At 47.0% G+C, this 15,887-nt stretch overlaps 1 protein-coding gene across 2 annotated transcripts in view; it reads right to left on the bottom strand.

The window, feature by feature from the left end:
* The window catches only part of lamb2l (laminin, beta 2-like), a 34,238-nt gene that overhangs the window by 2,492 nt on the left and 15,859 nt on the right, over positions 1-15,887 (bottom strand). For both annotated transcript variants that reach the window (XM_058051130.2, XM_058051131.2), the window contains exons 7-32: positions 15,451-15,514; positions 14,605-14,807; positions 14,312-14,432; positions 13,921-14,109; positions 12,860-13,039; positions 12,310-12,422; positions 12,152-12,231; positions 10,664-10,820; positions 10,261-10,401; positions 8,779-8,940; positions 8,597-8,718; positions 7,653-7,773; positions 7,194-7,386; positions 6,977-7,120; positions 6,630-6,861; positions 6,398-6,561; positions 5,063-5,287; positions 4,772-4,986; positions 4,583-4,679; positions 3,803-4,175; positions 3,348-3,532; positions 2,984-3,231; positions 1,242-1,457; positions 1,024-1,168; positions 239-446; positions 31-172 (exon numbers count right to left, since the gene is read on the bottom strand). In XM_058051130.2, the coding sequence (XP_057907113.2) occupies positions 31-172; positions 239-446; positions 1,024-1,168; positions 1,242-1,457; positions 2,984-3,231; positions 3,348-3,532; positions 3,803-4,175; positions 4,583-4,679; positions 4,772-4,986; positions 5,063-5,287; positions 6,398-6,561; positions 6,630-6,861; positions 6,977-7,120; positions 7,194-7,386; positions 7,653-7,773; positions 8,597-8,718; positions 8,779-8,940; positions 10,261-10,401; positions 10,664-10,820; positions 12,152-12,231; positions 12,310-12,422; positions 12,860-13,039; positions 13,921-14,109; positions 14,312-14,432; positions 14,605-14,807; positions 15,451-15,514 (4,440 nt within the window). The remainder of the gene's footprint in view (positions 1-30; positions 173-238; positions 447-1,023; positions 1,169-1,241; positions 1,458-2,983; positions 3,232-3,347; positions 3,533-3,802; positions 4,176-4,582; positions 4,680-4,771; positions 4,987-5,062; positions 5,288-6,397; positions 6,562-6,629; positions 6,862-6,976; positions 7,121-7,193; positions 7,387-7,652; positions 7,774-8,596; positions 8,719-8,778; positions 8,941-10,260; positions 10,402-10,663; positions 10,821-12,151; positions 12,232-12,309; positions 12,423-12,859; positions 13,040-13,920; positions 14,110-14,311; positions 14,433-14,604; positions 14,808-15,450; positions 15,515-15,887) is intronic.

Here is a 15,887-nt window from a genome sequence, read left to right on the forward strand (position 1 = left end):
ATCTCCATGCTGATGATACTGGTAACGCACCTGGAAAGTGGCGTTCCTGGTGCCTTTCAGGTTGTCCAAAGCCTCCTTCAGGGCGCTTCTTGCTTTCTTGACAGCCTTCTCAGATTGATCCAATGCCACCTTGGTAGTATTGGCGGCATCCTTCACGCTTTCTGCTCGATTCCTGCACAATGGCAATGGACGTTGGCTACCAGACTTCACAGATGTTTTCACATAAGAATTTCCATACTTGGCTTGTTTAGCTTGTTCCAGAAGATGCTTGGCCTCGTTGATGTGCCGTGAGGTATGGTTGATGATGCCCTCGATGTCTGAGAGGTTGGAGAGGCTGTCCTTCATCTCCATGATCAACGTGTCCATCGTGGTCCTGTTGACCGGCAGCCTGACGGACAGGACCTGCAGGGCTACCTTCTCGATGCTGTCTGGATCAGCTCCTTCTTCTGGACAATCATAGGCAGAGGAACATGAAGCCAAAGCAGCACTCATCTTCCTTAATATCAGCTTCCATCAAAACATTTTTGGACGACATTAAAGACGTCGTGATGATATGTGCATGTTGCTTGAACACCATATGATCAATACGAGTATCTGAACTTCGGGTTTGGGGGATATGGCTATTCGACAGCCAAGTGCCATATTTTCATGATAACCATTTTTTGGCATTGTTTATGTTGTGGCATGATTGGCTAAATATACAGTATATGGCCTGTGAATGGAAAATGGTAGAAACTAACTTGCTTTCCTCATGAAAGAGCCCATCTTCCTCCTGGGCTACCATGTCTACACTGAATAACCAAGAACACAATATTCCGTGTGCCTTGAAAAGTCCAAATCATCCCAAACGGTCGGTACCAAGATTAATTTAGACCAGGTTAGATGTCATTAGGCACATGTAAAGCTCTGGCAGAGGCTTTGTAGGGGGAGGGACCAATTGGCGTCTACGCTTATTGGCACTGGAATGACATTGAGCTTTCATCAATCTTGATTGGTGGTTTACCTCAGGTATCGTGTACAGACCTGTAAGGAAATCCCGGATCTTCCTGATCAACTCTTTCAGGCTCCTGTTGGACTTTTCAAAGTGGTCTTTGTTCTTCTGGGCTTTTCCCAGTGTGTTCGTGGCCTGGTTCTTCACATCCTGCGTCAAAGATGCTATTGCTTGGAGCTGCACAGACAGAGTCGTGCGTAAGAAGAAGAGGGAGGAACGCCGCCATCGCAAAGAACGTGAGCTACTGCACCTTCATGGCCACGTTCTGCAGGTCATCGTGAGCAGCATCCAGAGTGTTGCCCGCATTCCTGGCGTGAGCTAAGGAGGTTAGAGATGCGCCAACTGTCCCGTTGCAGCCGTCCCCTCCGCATACACGGTTACCCCCCACATCATGGCAACCGGCGCCGCCGCACAGGCTGTCTTGACAAGTGCCATTGACACCGGGGTTGCTGTGACCACCACATACCTGTAGGGGGCATTAGTGCAGACCATGACTGACCCAGAAAACACTGGTAAAACAACACTGGTTAAACAACACTGGTCAGAGCCTGAAGATGATGTGGTTGTTGGACGTGTGAGTCACAGTGAAGGTTAACTTGACACCTTGGTGTGCAGTCAGGGCCAGCAAAGCCTCCTCTGCTGGCCTCATCGCTACCAGAAGTACTAAGCTACATTTCAAACTTATATTGTAGTACAGGGTGACACAAAAAAAACAGAGCTCATAAAAAGTTGAATAATTTCCGCAATATTCAAGTAATTCTGTTATTTGTTTCAGATTCATTAAGAAGACGGATTGATCTAAGAGTCTACCACGTGTGAGCTTCGAGATGCCTTGGACTACAGAGCAAAAGACATTTGCAGTTGAGACATATTTTCGGCTGAAGTCTTTCCGGGAAACGCAATTGCGATTCAAAGACCATTTCAATTGTCGTGAATTTCCTGTCAGCTCAGTGATCTGCGGATGGGTTAAAAAGTTCAGAACCCATGGGACTGTGAATAACCTGAATGCAAAAGACAAAAACAGACAATCACACTCTGGGCGACCAAAATCATCACGGACACAAGACAATGTTGCTGCAGTCAGAGACTCTGTTGTCCACAGCCCAAGCAAGTCTGTGCGTCGGCGAAGTCAAGAACTTGGCATCAACCGGGAGTCTGTAAGAAGAATTTTGATCTCAGATCTCCATCTGTATCCCTACAGGATTCAAATCAAGCACAAGCTCACAGCTGACGACATGAGGAAGCGAGTAACCATGTGCCAGTGGTTTTCAGACAAGATTGACGATGAACCGGACTTTCTCGACAACATGTGGTTTTCAGACGAGGCCCACTTTCTGCTGTCTGGGCACGTTAACTCTAAGAATAACATCTTCTGGGGCAGCACACCCCCTGACCACTGCCTGCAAAGGCCCTTGCACTCTGTCAAGTGTACTGCCTGGGTGGCCATTTCATCTCATGGCGTTATCGGGCCATTCTGGTTTGAGGACGATGACATATCTTTGAGCGGCTGTAGAACAAAGAGTTTTTGTTGTACAGAATTGAGACTTTGCAGATGTTGGCTACATAGGTTGTACATAATTCCATAGAATTTTTGTTTCAAACTGAATAAAATTTCAGGAGTTATAAGACTTTTAGTGAGCTCTGTTTTTTTTGTGTCACCCTGTATTTGGTCCATTAATTGACGTAAAACAATAGTATTGTCTAAGTTTTCATCTTAGCATCTCGATCAGGGGGCGGGAACCTATGGATGGATGGATGGATGGATGGATGGATGGATGGATTCCATGTCTGCATACGACTCTCCCATTTGTAACACAATATTTCTAAGTATATATTATACTTCACCTATACAATAACTGTAAGTATATATTATAGTGTTTGGGTCCTTTTCATCGATGATCCACTACACTGCAATGCTGATGTCATATGACTTCATGTCCAAAATCCCAACTATACTGAAAGCTAAATCTTTCCTCCAACACGTCCTCCTACCTTGTCACTGAGGTGATGGACCTTGTGCTGGACATGATGGGCCTTTTGCTGGAGGTCCTCTATAGATTTGTTATGAGCTGCTACAGCTTGAAGGAACCTCTCCTCATTTCGATCCAGCAGCTCTTCAGTCAGGGCGCGCCTTTCTTTCGACTGTTCCACTGGACTGAGTTGACCCGACACGGAGGCATCGCATTTCTTCTCCGCCTCCAACGACTCCTCATAGTACCTCTTGACTTTTCTCCAGTCATCTGCCAAGACACAGCCGAGCCATGTATTCTCATATGCTCTACATGCTCTGTATTTCATATGTTAAGGTGTGCTGACACAGTTTTACGTGATATATGGTACATGTGATGTAAATGACCTCCAAACCCAGAGGTCATGTAGTCTTCCAGCTGCTGCCTCTTGGAAGCGACTGTGAGGTTGACGTCCATCAGCTGTCTCTCCAGGTCGCTCAGCGTACTCCTCTGTGCGGCCTCCTCCACCGCTGTAGCGTTAAGCTCTCGAGCGACGCCCATCAAGCGCCCGTCCGTCAAAGCTATCTCTGCCCTGAAACACAAGCACACAATGTTTGACTCGTGTATAAGAGACACATTACTCTCCAGAATTGTCTATGCAGAGAGAAAGTATGTGATGATAGCCATAGAAACATACATTTCCCACATAGAGGGTTTCCAAGTGCTAGACTAATATAACATAATTACAATGATGTCATGTCTTGTGTTTATTTGTTTATCCACCGGCTCAAAACTGCACAATCAGAGAAGACCACCCAAAACAAGAGATGAGAACGTCCAGTCCTGGTTGATTTATGCTGACCTGAGATCATCAATGCTCTGCCCAAGCAGCTGATGGACCGCGTCACTGTCCTCTCGGCCAATCAGATCCCGGACCTGCTGCAGCTTCCTCTGCATCTCTTTGATGCGAGTGTCACCAACGCCCGGCGTGACACCACTCTCCAGGATCTTGTTGGCGGTCACCTGGATGTGCTCCAGGTCACGTTTGATCTGGCACACCATGTCATCCCACAGCTGGAAGCAGGCATGACACCGCACGCACTCGGGGAAGACGCCTGTGAAACCTCGGGCGCATTCATTGCAGCGTTTGCCCGCCGCTCCTTCCTTGCAACGACAGTCCCCGGTGGTGCGGTCACACTGTGCTACTTCTGAGCCCTGAGGATGGCAGTTACACTCTGGGGAGGGGAGAAGACAATGGTATTCATGGCATCTGCTCTCCAACCACTATTATTCATCTTTAGTATCTTTTCATACCCCCCCCCCCCCCCCAGGGAGATTGGCAAGGGGTCACAGAGAGGCGATCCCGACCAGAAACGGGGCTGTCAGCCCGGAGGGCAGATTGCTGCTGGGGGCTACCCACCAGTGGGCTCAGTGCCGCCCTCACCAAGCAGAAAGGAGCCTGCCCTCGGCCAGGAGTGCCAGTCCCCCACACCCCCCCCCTCCGCCCCAGGACCCCCCTGCCCAGGGACAGAGGAGGTATCGCCCCCCCATCCCGTGAAGGCCCAGGCAGCAGAGGTGACATCATGACATTGTAGAACTCCCACCTGGAATATGCATGATATGATGTGTCGTATTTGATCACCTTGACACGCCACCCGCGGGTCTCCCCAGTGGAGGTGCTCACACTCGGTGCAGTCCTTCCCTCCAAAGCCTGGATGACAGTGGCACTGCCCAGTGAACTGTCCAGGACAAACATCTGTCATAAACAAGCTTGTGTTTGGGAGGCTAGTGAAATCTAGCCTTAATTAGAAGATATCAACCATCGGTTCACCATATTGCAGTGAGTCCCCATGGAGTGTTGCAAGTCACAGTCGCAGGGCTCACAGCCTCGGTCTTGACCGTAGTTCCAGTGGTTCGGAGCGCACTGGTCGCAGTTACGTCCAGAGACGTTCTCCCTGCACAGGCAAGCGCCGGTCTCCCGGTCGCAGTCGCAATGTCCGTCAACACAAGCCGACAGGACGGTGCCAGCGGTCACGCAGGTACAACCTGAGATCACCAACAGACCACAGATTATATTCAATGGAGAGAAAAGATGTGCAACACACCTTTCTCCAAAACCTACGTCTACAGTCGTGGTCCAGGGCGTTGCCATAGTAACCCTGCTGACACCGTCCACAAGACGGCCCGTCGGTATGGTACAGGCACTTGAGGCACTGCCCTGTTCTTGGGTCACATGACTTGGGGTCCTGAGTGTCGATGTTGCCGCTGCACTCGCATGGAAGGCACTGGCCGCCAGATTGCTCCGGGTTGCCATAGTAACCGGGGGCGCACTGGTCGCAGCGTGGTCCTAGCGTTAAACAGACAACCAGATTTGTATTTACATTATTTACGGGGGTTAATGGCTATTGGATAATCCGAGATTTGTACTTTTGATCCGAAAAAAGTACATTTAGGATAGGATAGTGGTAATATTAGATGTCATTAGGAGGGAAAACGGAGCATAGCTCTTCAGGAAGGCATTTAGATTAGCTTGCCCTAGCTAGCCCTTCTCTCCACCCGCCTAAGGTCACACAAATCCTCCCGTTTCATAGGCTGGGAAGTAATTGACTGCTGATGTCATACAACTTCATGTCCCAGTTCCATGATGGGGGCACAATGCTCGGTTTTGGGAAGTGGTAAGTTGTACATTTTTAGAAAATCTGTCTCTCCATAAACATCCTTGCACTTTTCTTCCTTGCACTCACTGAGAGGAGAAATATGACCACAGGGAAGAACTAAATTTGAAACACTTATATGCTAGGACTACGTTAAAAGCCATAGCATTTCAGTATGTGGAATCAAACTATGGAATGGATTGAGTAAGGACCTCAAACAATGCACAACGATGAGCCAATTCAAGAAACAATACAAGCAGTTGATGTTTGCTAAATACAAGGATGAAGAGTCTTGAACCAGTCATGATGTGCTATACATATCACTATATTGACACTTACTATGGTACCCATTATGTCATTGGATGGTCATATCACCTTGTACTTCGGTACGAGGTGCATTATTAAAAAAAAAAAAAAAAAAACCTTAAACTGTACTATGGCAGGAAGTGAACAAATGTAACAGTTACTGATTGTAAAAGTACCAGATGGAGGGGTAGGATTTAATAAGCTTTGCTTCTTCCTACTCCTTTTGGACATGTGGAACTGTGAACTGATTATGGGATGCACTCAATTGTAATCTGATGCATGTTCAAATGAAATAAAACCATTACCATTACTTTTGAATGCTTCTATACCTCTACTTCTGATATGTCCTCCATCATGAAAGGTGCATGATGGGATCAGGAGGATGACAAACAGTCAGGCTTCATTTTGACCCAAATATATCACAACCGTTTTCTATTTTTTCACACGATGATAAAAAGAATGCATGAGCCCGCCCTCAAGCCCTCCCCCGATCTCACCAGCATAGCCGGGTCTGCAGTTACACATAATGAGGCTGGAAGAGAGGTCAGCTTGGCAGGAGTGGCCGTTAAAGTGGTCCGATCCGGGATTACCGGGGCAGTGGCAGGGGCGACAATGGTCCCCTGAGCCAAGCGCCGGGTTCCCAAAGAATCCATCCTGACACCTGGGATGAGCAAGCGAGGTTATGGACCACCTTTGTGCCATCAGGTACAATGTCAATGTACCGCTTACAGTTCACAAAGGCGCCCGGTCGTGTAGTCCCGGCATTCTTGACACTCGCCCGTTTGGGGGTCACAGACGTCCGAGTGGCCGTTGCACTGACAGGGGCTACAGCTGGGGAAGCCCCATTGGCCCGTCTGGCAGTCGGAGCACCGGCGTCCGCTGGCTCCCTGCCGGCATTGGCACTGGCCACTCACCGGGTCGCACTGGTGGCTCAGAGAACCTTCCGGATGGCAGTCACAGGCTGGAAAAGAACAATATATCCATTGGAGGGGTAACTAAAGACATAACCCAAAGTTGTCACACTTTATTTACAGTTTGTAGTGGACAAATCACAACTTTTCATACAAGTGACTCACCAGTGCAACCATTGCCTCCAAAGCCGTAGGTTCCTGGAGCACACTGGTCACACTGTCGACCAATCACGTTGGCCTTACAGTGGCACTGACCTCCCATGCGATTGCACTCGCCCAAAAGGGAACCTTGGGGATCACACTGGCAGGCTGGAGGAGACAAAAGTGATGGCAACATTGCCCAATGTTCTATAAACATCTACGGTGTGACCGGTGTCCTCACGCAAGGCGCCGTCGTGAAGGATTGCTGAGATGCTGCAGATGAGTTTGGAACACATGTCGGCCAGGGTGGGCATCGGCGTGATCATGAAGGAGTCCAGACACATGTAGCGGATCATCTCCTCTCGTCTCACCTCGGCTGCAATTTCGTTGCCGTGGAAACCAGGAAGTTCTGTGTATTTGGGGATCAGCACCAACTGTTGAAAGACAGCATTAGTGTGTAATTTATACTCATCAATTATGTAGACGATGACAATCAAAGGATACTTGGCCAACATGCAGAGATATATTTCACCTATATTTATTATGCACTGTCAATTGATTAATTTTTTTAAATCAGGTTGGATCACTATTTTTGACAGCCCCAATATTGGCCTATCACTAATTTTCCAAGCATTTCCTTTGTTTCTTCAGTGAGGTAGGCTGAAGTAGTAATGAACAGAGCGGGTGGTGGTCCTCTTACAGAGTCGATGAGAATGAAGGCGGTGAGGTGTCGGTGTGTTACTCCATGGCGCTGGAAGCGGACGGCAACCACATAGCGATTACTTGGCTCAAAACAGAAGGGCCTAGGCATCTGGATGTACCTGCAACAATATGAACACACTATAGTCAAGAACACACACACATGACAATCAGCTCAGAAAGGGACGGCTCGTGCTTAAACCATGCCAACGTTTCAGATCATGAGATTTGCACATTTGGAAGTGAGCCCTGAAAGAAGATTGGATGGCTCAAAACGCTCGGTTCCAAGGTTCGCCAGGAAAGGTGCATTAGTGTCGGTCACGCTGTGCGTCCACACAGTGAGCTCGCGTGCGGCTTCTGAGCTCCACGGCACCAGCGGTGCCTCTGACAAAGTGTGTCCAACAATGAGTGCTCCGCCTCGGGCAGGCGAGGTTGGAGGAGCCTACTCTTTGAGCTCATACACGGTAAGTCAGGAGTCTCCAGCCAGCGCATGATCTACCAGTAGCGCAAAACACTTAGGTCTCCAAAGACTTTAATCATTTATCATTAACTCCTATTACCACTATATCAGAATGTGGGGTTCGGGGACCAATCACAGCCGGAGGCGAGCTGTGGGTGGAATAAGTTAAAAGAGACAGTTTTGGCGGGAATCACACATCCATGGAATACAGCTACTAATTGGAGCCGCCATTTGAGACCGCTGCAGCACTTAAAGTTGAAGTGGAGCCGTGCAAAAAGAAGCCAAGCTGCAGAAGCGGGATGCCGTATGGATGCCTCCCTTGTCGTCAGCTTTGGGGAAGACTGTCCCTCATGGGAAGTGGGACATTACGTCACAGGGATGACTTTGACAGCCAGGGCATGCACGCCCACACACATGCAGCAGCGTATAGCCAAACCGCCATCCAAACCACCGGCAGATTGTCTCGTGGTATCTCTAGTTGTTACCTGTTGCTGTGCGGCAAGGTGACGGTGTAAAGCTGCTCAGTTGGAAGAAGGTTTCCACAGCGCAGACTGGAAGGAAGGTTGACAGACGTTATGCTAACGATGGCCTCCCAGTCCTCTGTCGACTGCACAAACAATGTTTAGTTTCAAAGACTTTGACAAAACCGTCAATTCAGTGTACAAACCTCAGGTTCGTAGCGGATCATGATGTCGTAGTCCATGCCGTACGGGATGTTGTCAATGGTGAACACCAGACCTGCACCGTCCTTCACTCGAGCAAAACCAGGACCGGTCCAGGTCACTGTGTGACCCAGACTGATCTCTCTATAAACGCTCCTAACGTCCGGCTGGGAAAGATGGAAATAATGTGTCTGATCAGCTTTACATCTACAATGTCAATGCTTGTGTATGAGTAATAAACGTGGAGTTCATCATATCTACAATTGAGGAACTATTTTCTGTCTCTGGCAGAGTACCTGCTTGATATTGGAAAGATGTTTTCATGAATTTAGTAGCTTTCTGTTTCTTTGTGTTGAGTGGTATTTGAAGTATTCAAAGAGTTTATGTTCATGTGCAGTATATATATCTCCAAAATTGTTTTCAGCCCCCAGTATCGGCCCCAGATATCTCATATCATCGGGATCTAATCTACAACGCGCTCGTATGTGGCATGCTCTGATCCATCGGCCACCAATCAATTTCAGCCGGTTTGCATTAAAAAAACATGCAACTGGCGTATGCTGAAACGCCTTTCAAGGCCGATGACAAAAATGTCTCACCATCTTCCCCTGCCTTCCATGCATTCATCCAATCACCAGTCAGAACTCAGCCAGGAGGTATTCATGGTCTCACAAAAAGTCAGACTTTTGAGACACATGACAAAAACTCGCTTTTTCCGCACTCGGGTGTTCCAAATATATTAGAGCATCGCAAAGGGAGCTACAAGAAAATGCAAATCTTAGTCAATGACAACACAACTTGATGCACTTTTGATGATGAAGGGAGAAAAAATGCAAAGCTACATGTTCCTGTGTGAAAAAGTGGGATGATTTAAGATCTACCAGTGTGGACAAGGTTCTAAAGCCATTTCTAATGCATTGGGACTCCAGCCAACCACAGTGAGAGCCATTATCAACAAATGCCAAAACACGGGACAGTGATGAACCTTCCCAGGAGCAGCCGGACGACCAAAATGACCCCAAGAGCGCAGCCACAAATCATCCCAGAGGTCACAAAAGACCCCACAACAACATCCAAAGAAGTGCAGGCCTCACTCGCCTCAGTTAAGGTCAGTACCATCAGAAAGACACTGGGCCAAAACCAGTTCCAAGACCAAAACATTAAGGCTGTTAACCTTTTGGAAGGTGTCCCGATACATCTGGCATTTGAGGAAAAAGAAGAGTCAAATATGGTGGTGGTAGTGTGATGGTTCTGGGGCTGTTTTGCTGTGATAAATGGAAGCATGAATTCTGCTGAAGGAGAATGTGGCGTTTTCCACAAAAAGTGAATCACGTGTTGTCATTGAGTAATATTTACATTTGTGACAAAAACAAACAAAAAAGAAATGAGGAAGGCGGCAAACACTTTTTCACACCAATGTATACAAAATCATAAATACTGCAGTATACCTTTCCAATGTACACGCACATGTACAACGATGACCCTACCGTCTGCTGAAGCTGGCGTATTCGCCTCAGCGCTGCTCGGTGCTGCTGTGGGTTGGTGATGCGGCGGTGACGCCTGTGTCGTCTCAGCTGGTTGCTGAGGTGTTGCACGCAGTCCGTCTCAGCCTGAGGACGAACTTTACCCTAAAATAAAAGCAAAAGACCAGTAAAAAAACCCTGAGGATGTCCTGAGGTGATGTGGTTAAAGATTTCACCAGCACTACTTAATAGTAAATGTTACTCTGTTCTGGTCTTGGCACCAACAGGTACTGGTGCACAAAGAAAGTCCCTTTATACTTCTCTCAGTCATGTCATCTGTGATGGAACATTTCAGCTACACAAGCTAGACGCAGCTTGAAGGCCGGAGAAGATACAAGATGAGAAAAAGTTTTGACAAAATGCTTACCGGGAGTGAGGAGTCGATGGGCGAGTGTCCAGCGGCCCCCTCGGCCTCGTACTTGTAGTAGTCGAGCGGGGCGCAGAAGTAGCCGGGCTGCACCTCTGAACACTGTCGACCAATCAGATGCCTCCTGCAGTCACACTGTCCGTTCTCCATCATGCATCTTGGACAACAGACAAAATCAACTCATTCAAAAGGTGGATTTTGATTTTTTTTAATGACTCCACTTCTGTGGAGGTCCGGGACGAGGAGTGTAGTTCAGTTTAGTTCCTGGGGTCATTTAAGTAGAGTTTGGTTTCTCAAAACAATATGCGTTCAAAAGAGGAACACATATGCATCATAAAAATGGGAGAATTCCAAGTGCCGCCAAAATAGGTATTTATTCAAAAATATTTTCAATTTTAATTTTTCAAAAATTATTTTTAATAAAACTCTCCATATTCTGTCTAATGCCTGTTCTTCAAATGCCAGTAAAGTAAATGAAAGCTTTTCATTGTCACCCCGTCTGATAGTTTTGGTGGAATGTGTTACCGGACGGCAGACATGTTGGGTTTGCTGCCACACACCAGCACAGCTTACACAGCGACAGAGTAGCTACACCCTTTATAACAGAGGTAGGGAACCTATGGCTCGGGAGCCAGGTAGGGCTCTTTTGATGACTGTATCTGGCTCTCAAGCATTTCTTACCACAATAAAAATGTATTTTTGCTAACATTTTAAAGTAAACATCACAGAAATGACTGTTAAAAATATTAAAAATCAACAACTTTTTGATGCATTTTAATTCGTCCATCTATTTTCTACTGCAATACGGCCAACCATATCCATCTTTCCTGATATTTTCCAGGTCAAACACCAAAACTCGATTATTACTGGGTAATGCGGTAGTCTACCTCGGTCATTGAGATGTCAACATGTAAATATAAACTTTTCTCCTTTAGTCAAATAGTCACCTAGCTAAAGCTGCAGAACCAAGCCTTCTGGCAAAGATGGCCAAAAGAATGAAATATACTGAGTATGGTGCAAAATTATGCAGCAGCAGAAGTTGTATTAATGGCAACAAGTATTTGATTTATTATTAGACACTGCACTGCTCACAAAAGTTTGCTGGCCACACCCCGTTGGCGTGGGGTAGTGTGCCTGGTCTACGTAATTAGAGCCCATTATATCTAAAACTGTTGGTCTTACATAAAAATGCACACATTTTATTGCATTCAATGTTTAAAAAAATGTATATGGCTCTCATAGATACACATTTTAAAATATCTGGCCTTCATGGCTCTCTTAGCCAAAAAGGTTCCCGACCCCTGCTTTATAAGCTTCTCTGCAGACTGCAATAGAACGAGTCACGGTGATGGCCATTGACCCACGTATTCCAATCATGGTTTTTCACGGTCATCAGTCAAAATCAGAGTCCCACCACTTATTTCTATTGTCAGGAACTGAGTATACGTAGTATACCAAGTATACTTGTTAAAGGGGTCGCTTGAGTACCTGTTGTTGACGGCTCCACCCACATCACAGTCACATGTTCTACAGCCACCCAGGTCATTGCTGAGACCCCAGAATTCTGGCTGCAAATGAAGTAACAAACACATGAAAACATATGGTATGGGATTGAAGAAGACTGGAAGAAGCAGAATACTACAAACCAGACACTCGTTGCAGTAGCGGCCAGTGACGTATCTTTTACACGAGCAGTCACCGCTGATCTGATCGCATGGGGATCCCATCATGATGATACCTCGAGGGTCACAGTTGCATGCTGGGGGCCACGAAAAGACAAGGGAAATATATATTTTTTGAGAATATGCCATTGTGCCTTTTAAAAGGACTCATCTTTGTGTTGAGGTGCAGCTACACACCACAACCCGCACAGAAGGCTTCCTAGATGTTCCACAATTTCAGGTGGATTTCCTTGGATTATTAATTTATTTCACCCACAACCCACCTCCAGGCACGGTCACTCCGCTGTGATCGGTCACACTCCCGACCTTTCCCAAAGACTTACAGCCTACTGCCGAACCCACTTTTCAAGCAATACTTTTCAAGCAATATGCAAACTGATTAGAAAGTAACTCAGTTTGCTTGCTATGTCAGGCTTTTGGTAACCCTTTCAGGAGAATGACCTACCATATGTACATGCTGTAGCTCACACCACACACACACGCACACACACACACACACACACACACTACGTACGCTGACAACCCAGCGGGTCGTTGTGGCTGAGGCCGTAGAAACCCTCCTTGCAGACGTCACAGCGCAAGCCTTTGACGTTGGCTTTGCAACGACACTGTCCAGAGATCATTCCCATGTCTGGATCCGTGTGGCCATCACACATCCCTCCCTCCAAGGAACCCACCGGGTCGCAGTCACAGGCTGGAAGACACACAAATCATGGCTGACAATTTCAGGTTTGTTTTTATTTGAGACATTTTTCACAAAATATAGTAAATATTTTTATTATTTTTATTAAATATGAGTATTCAAATGCTTGGTAAAATGTGATTTAACATGTGTTTTTATATCAATTTTCCAATTATGGAATTGACCTATCCATCTTCTGCCTATCTGAAGTCAAGGAGCATGGACCAGTTCCTCCTGGTGGATCCTGAGGAGATCCCAGGCCACCTCCTGCCTGACAGATAGACAGATGTGCCCTGAACATCCTCATCCTAACCAGCCACCCGTTCTGCCTACTCAGTGCAGAGGAACAGCCATTTTGGTCCTTTGCTCACTACCCAACGCTCATGACCATAGGGGAGGTGAACGTTGAGCTTCGCCTTTGGGCTCAGCTCCCTCTTCATGACGGGCTGATGCAGAGTCGACATCACTGCAGACATCGCACCAATCCATCTATCCATCCTACCCTCACTCGTGAACAAGACCAGAGGGTACTTGAACGCCTCATGGGGCAGGACCTCATCCCCGATCCCGAGATGGCACCACGGACTGGGCCTTGGACGAACCAATTCTCCTCCTGGTTGCAAACTTTCCAGTGACAGCTGAAGGCCGCAGACCTACCTCTAACCCTAAAAAGTTACCTTTTGTATGGTGGTGTAGCGGGCAGCATTTGGCCCACGTGCCGTGAGTTGCCTTCCTGTGCTGTAAGCCCCATTGTGAGTTGTAAAGAGGATATGTCAAACCTCAGTACAGACGGGTCTACAATGTCTGAATAAGACGTTTTATTTGAGTATTTTCTGAATGCAAAGAGAAAATGTGTTGTGTCTTTGTTGTAAATGAGCAAGGCAGCAACTCACCGAGACAAACCTGCGGGTCTCTGACATCCCTGTTGGGGTCTTGGTAGTAGAAAGGCTTGCAGGTCTCGCACTTGCGTCCCATGGTGTTGTGCTGGCAGTCATCACACACGCCCCCGCTCACGTTGCCCGTGGCCAAATACACGGCCATGTCAAAGTGACACTGGCTGGAGTGGCCGTTGCAATTACACTCTAAGGAATAGCACAAGTTACAGTGCAACCTCGGTTAGTGTCTTTTTCCGTTGCGATTAGAAATATATATGACAATGTTGTGTCGATTTTCTGCCTGACCCCCAATGTGGTTAAGATATAATATTCCACGATTACATAACAAATTATTGGAATGGCTCTAACAAGACGAATTGGAAATTTTGCAGTGCTTGTGTGTTGCTACCTCGACAGGCGTGCGGGTTTTCCACCTCAGCCGGCCTCCATGGAAGGTCGTGGTGGAAATCATGGCAACGCTCGCAGTTCAGACCCTCTGTGTTGTGTTTGCAGACGCAACGGCCATGGATCTGCACACATGTAGATGGCAATGTAGTCCATTCTCTTCCTCGTCACATTGTAGCAACAATCCTAACCCGTTGAATTGGAAATGAATGCCACTGCCCCACTTGGCCCGGTGCAAGCAGACTGGAACACTTTTGAACTAAAACGCATGCAAAGATGAATGAAAGGAAACCCCACCATGCCGTTTTCCCGCGAGTATACCCCAGGCACGGGGGCGCACTCGGACGCGTGTCCATAGCAGAAGCAGCTGCCTCGGACCACCAGCTCATAGATGGCGTAGTAATACTTTTGCAGCACGTCAGAGCGTCTGTCCAGCAGGTCGTCTCCCAGAGTGTTCAGCTTGGTGAAGTTGATGCGCAGGTTGGTGATTCTCAGGAGTTCTACGTAGAAAGCCAGATTTTCACCCATTCATTCGTCATACAGCATTTCCATTAATGCTACACCCTGAACGCCACATAAGACAACATTTACGCTGTAGGTTAAATGCTGTATTTAACTCCTCAGACCCCAATAGCGCCTGGTATGCGGTCTACAAAAGCAAATCATGGCCTGGGTCTCTATTAGTCAAAGACAATTGACTGTCAGCAACTTCCTGATGTAGCTTCTACAACCTCCACAAGATGGCAGTAGCTGCATATGAAGTATGACATGAACATCCGGCAGCTTTATCTAGCTCTAAAAATGTATGAGGGTCACCGCATGTCCCACATGTGGTACTGTTGCCTACAGTCCACTCATCATTACAACATCGGTTCTGTTGGGGCTGTGCTTTAAGCGTGTTCACACATGAGCTAGGGTGTCCTTTCAACTTTCTCATGCACTCCAAATCACGATTAAAAGTTAAAAATAACTTGGTGAGCATTATTTATGATCAATAATGATACGATTCTAAAGGACTTTTGCAGCCAAGGAATACACTAGTGCGTACATACTGTTCTCTACTAAGCTCCATAGTACTAGAGTACTAGATGGTAGCAATACATGACAGTAACAACACAATATGAGAGATAATAAATTCATCACCTTGGATGTCCAAGCTGTAAGGGTCTTTCACGTGAATGGCAGGATCCAGCACTTTATAAATCACCTTGCATAGAAACACACACACACGCGTGTCAACTCATGCTGTAAAACACTTTTTCCATTGAGGGTCATATGTAAAGAACATCATAATGTGCTGACGTTTCCATGGAGACCATCTCTTCTGGCGCACCAGGCAGGACGCTACCAGGAAATACAAGGCTACGTTTCCAGCGCCCCCAAACACACACACACACAGAAACACTTCTTTCATGATGTTCAGGTAGATACTGTATGTTGGCTGCCTGTCAATGTATTCTCATTCATAAAGGTCAGGGTTCTCAATGGATGGCAGCTGGAATGTACAGGTTGTCTTCAAAGATGTTCCGCCTCCCATCTGAGCAGGTACCGGTTCATTCTATTCATGCTCAAAGACGAGG

This window comes from Doryrhamphus excisus, linkage group LG15, assembly GCF_037039965.1.
Source record: "Doryrhamphus excisus strain RoL-2023G ecotype Guam linkage group LG15, RoL_Dexc_Guam_v1.1, whole genome shotgun sequence".
Lineage (NCBI taxonomy): Eukaryota > Metazoa > Chordata > Actinopteri > Syngnathiformes > Syngnathidae > Doryrhamphus > Doryrhamphus excisus.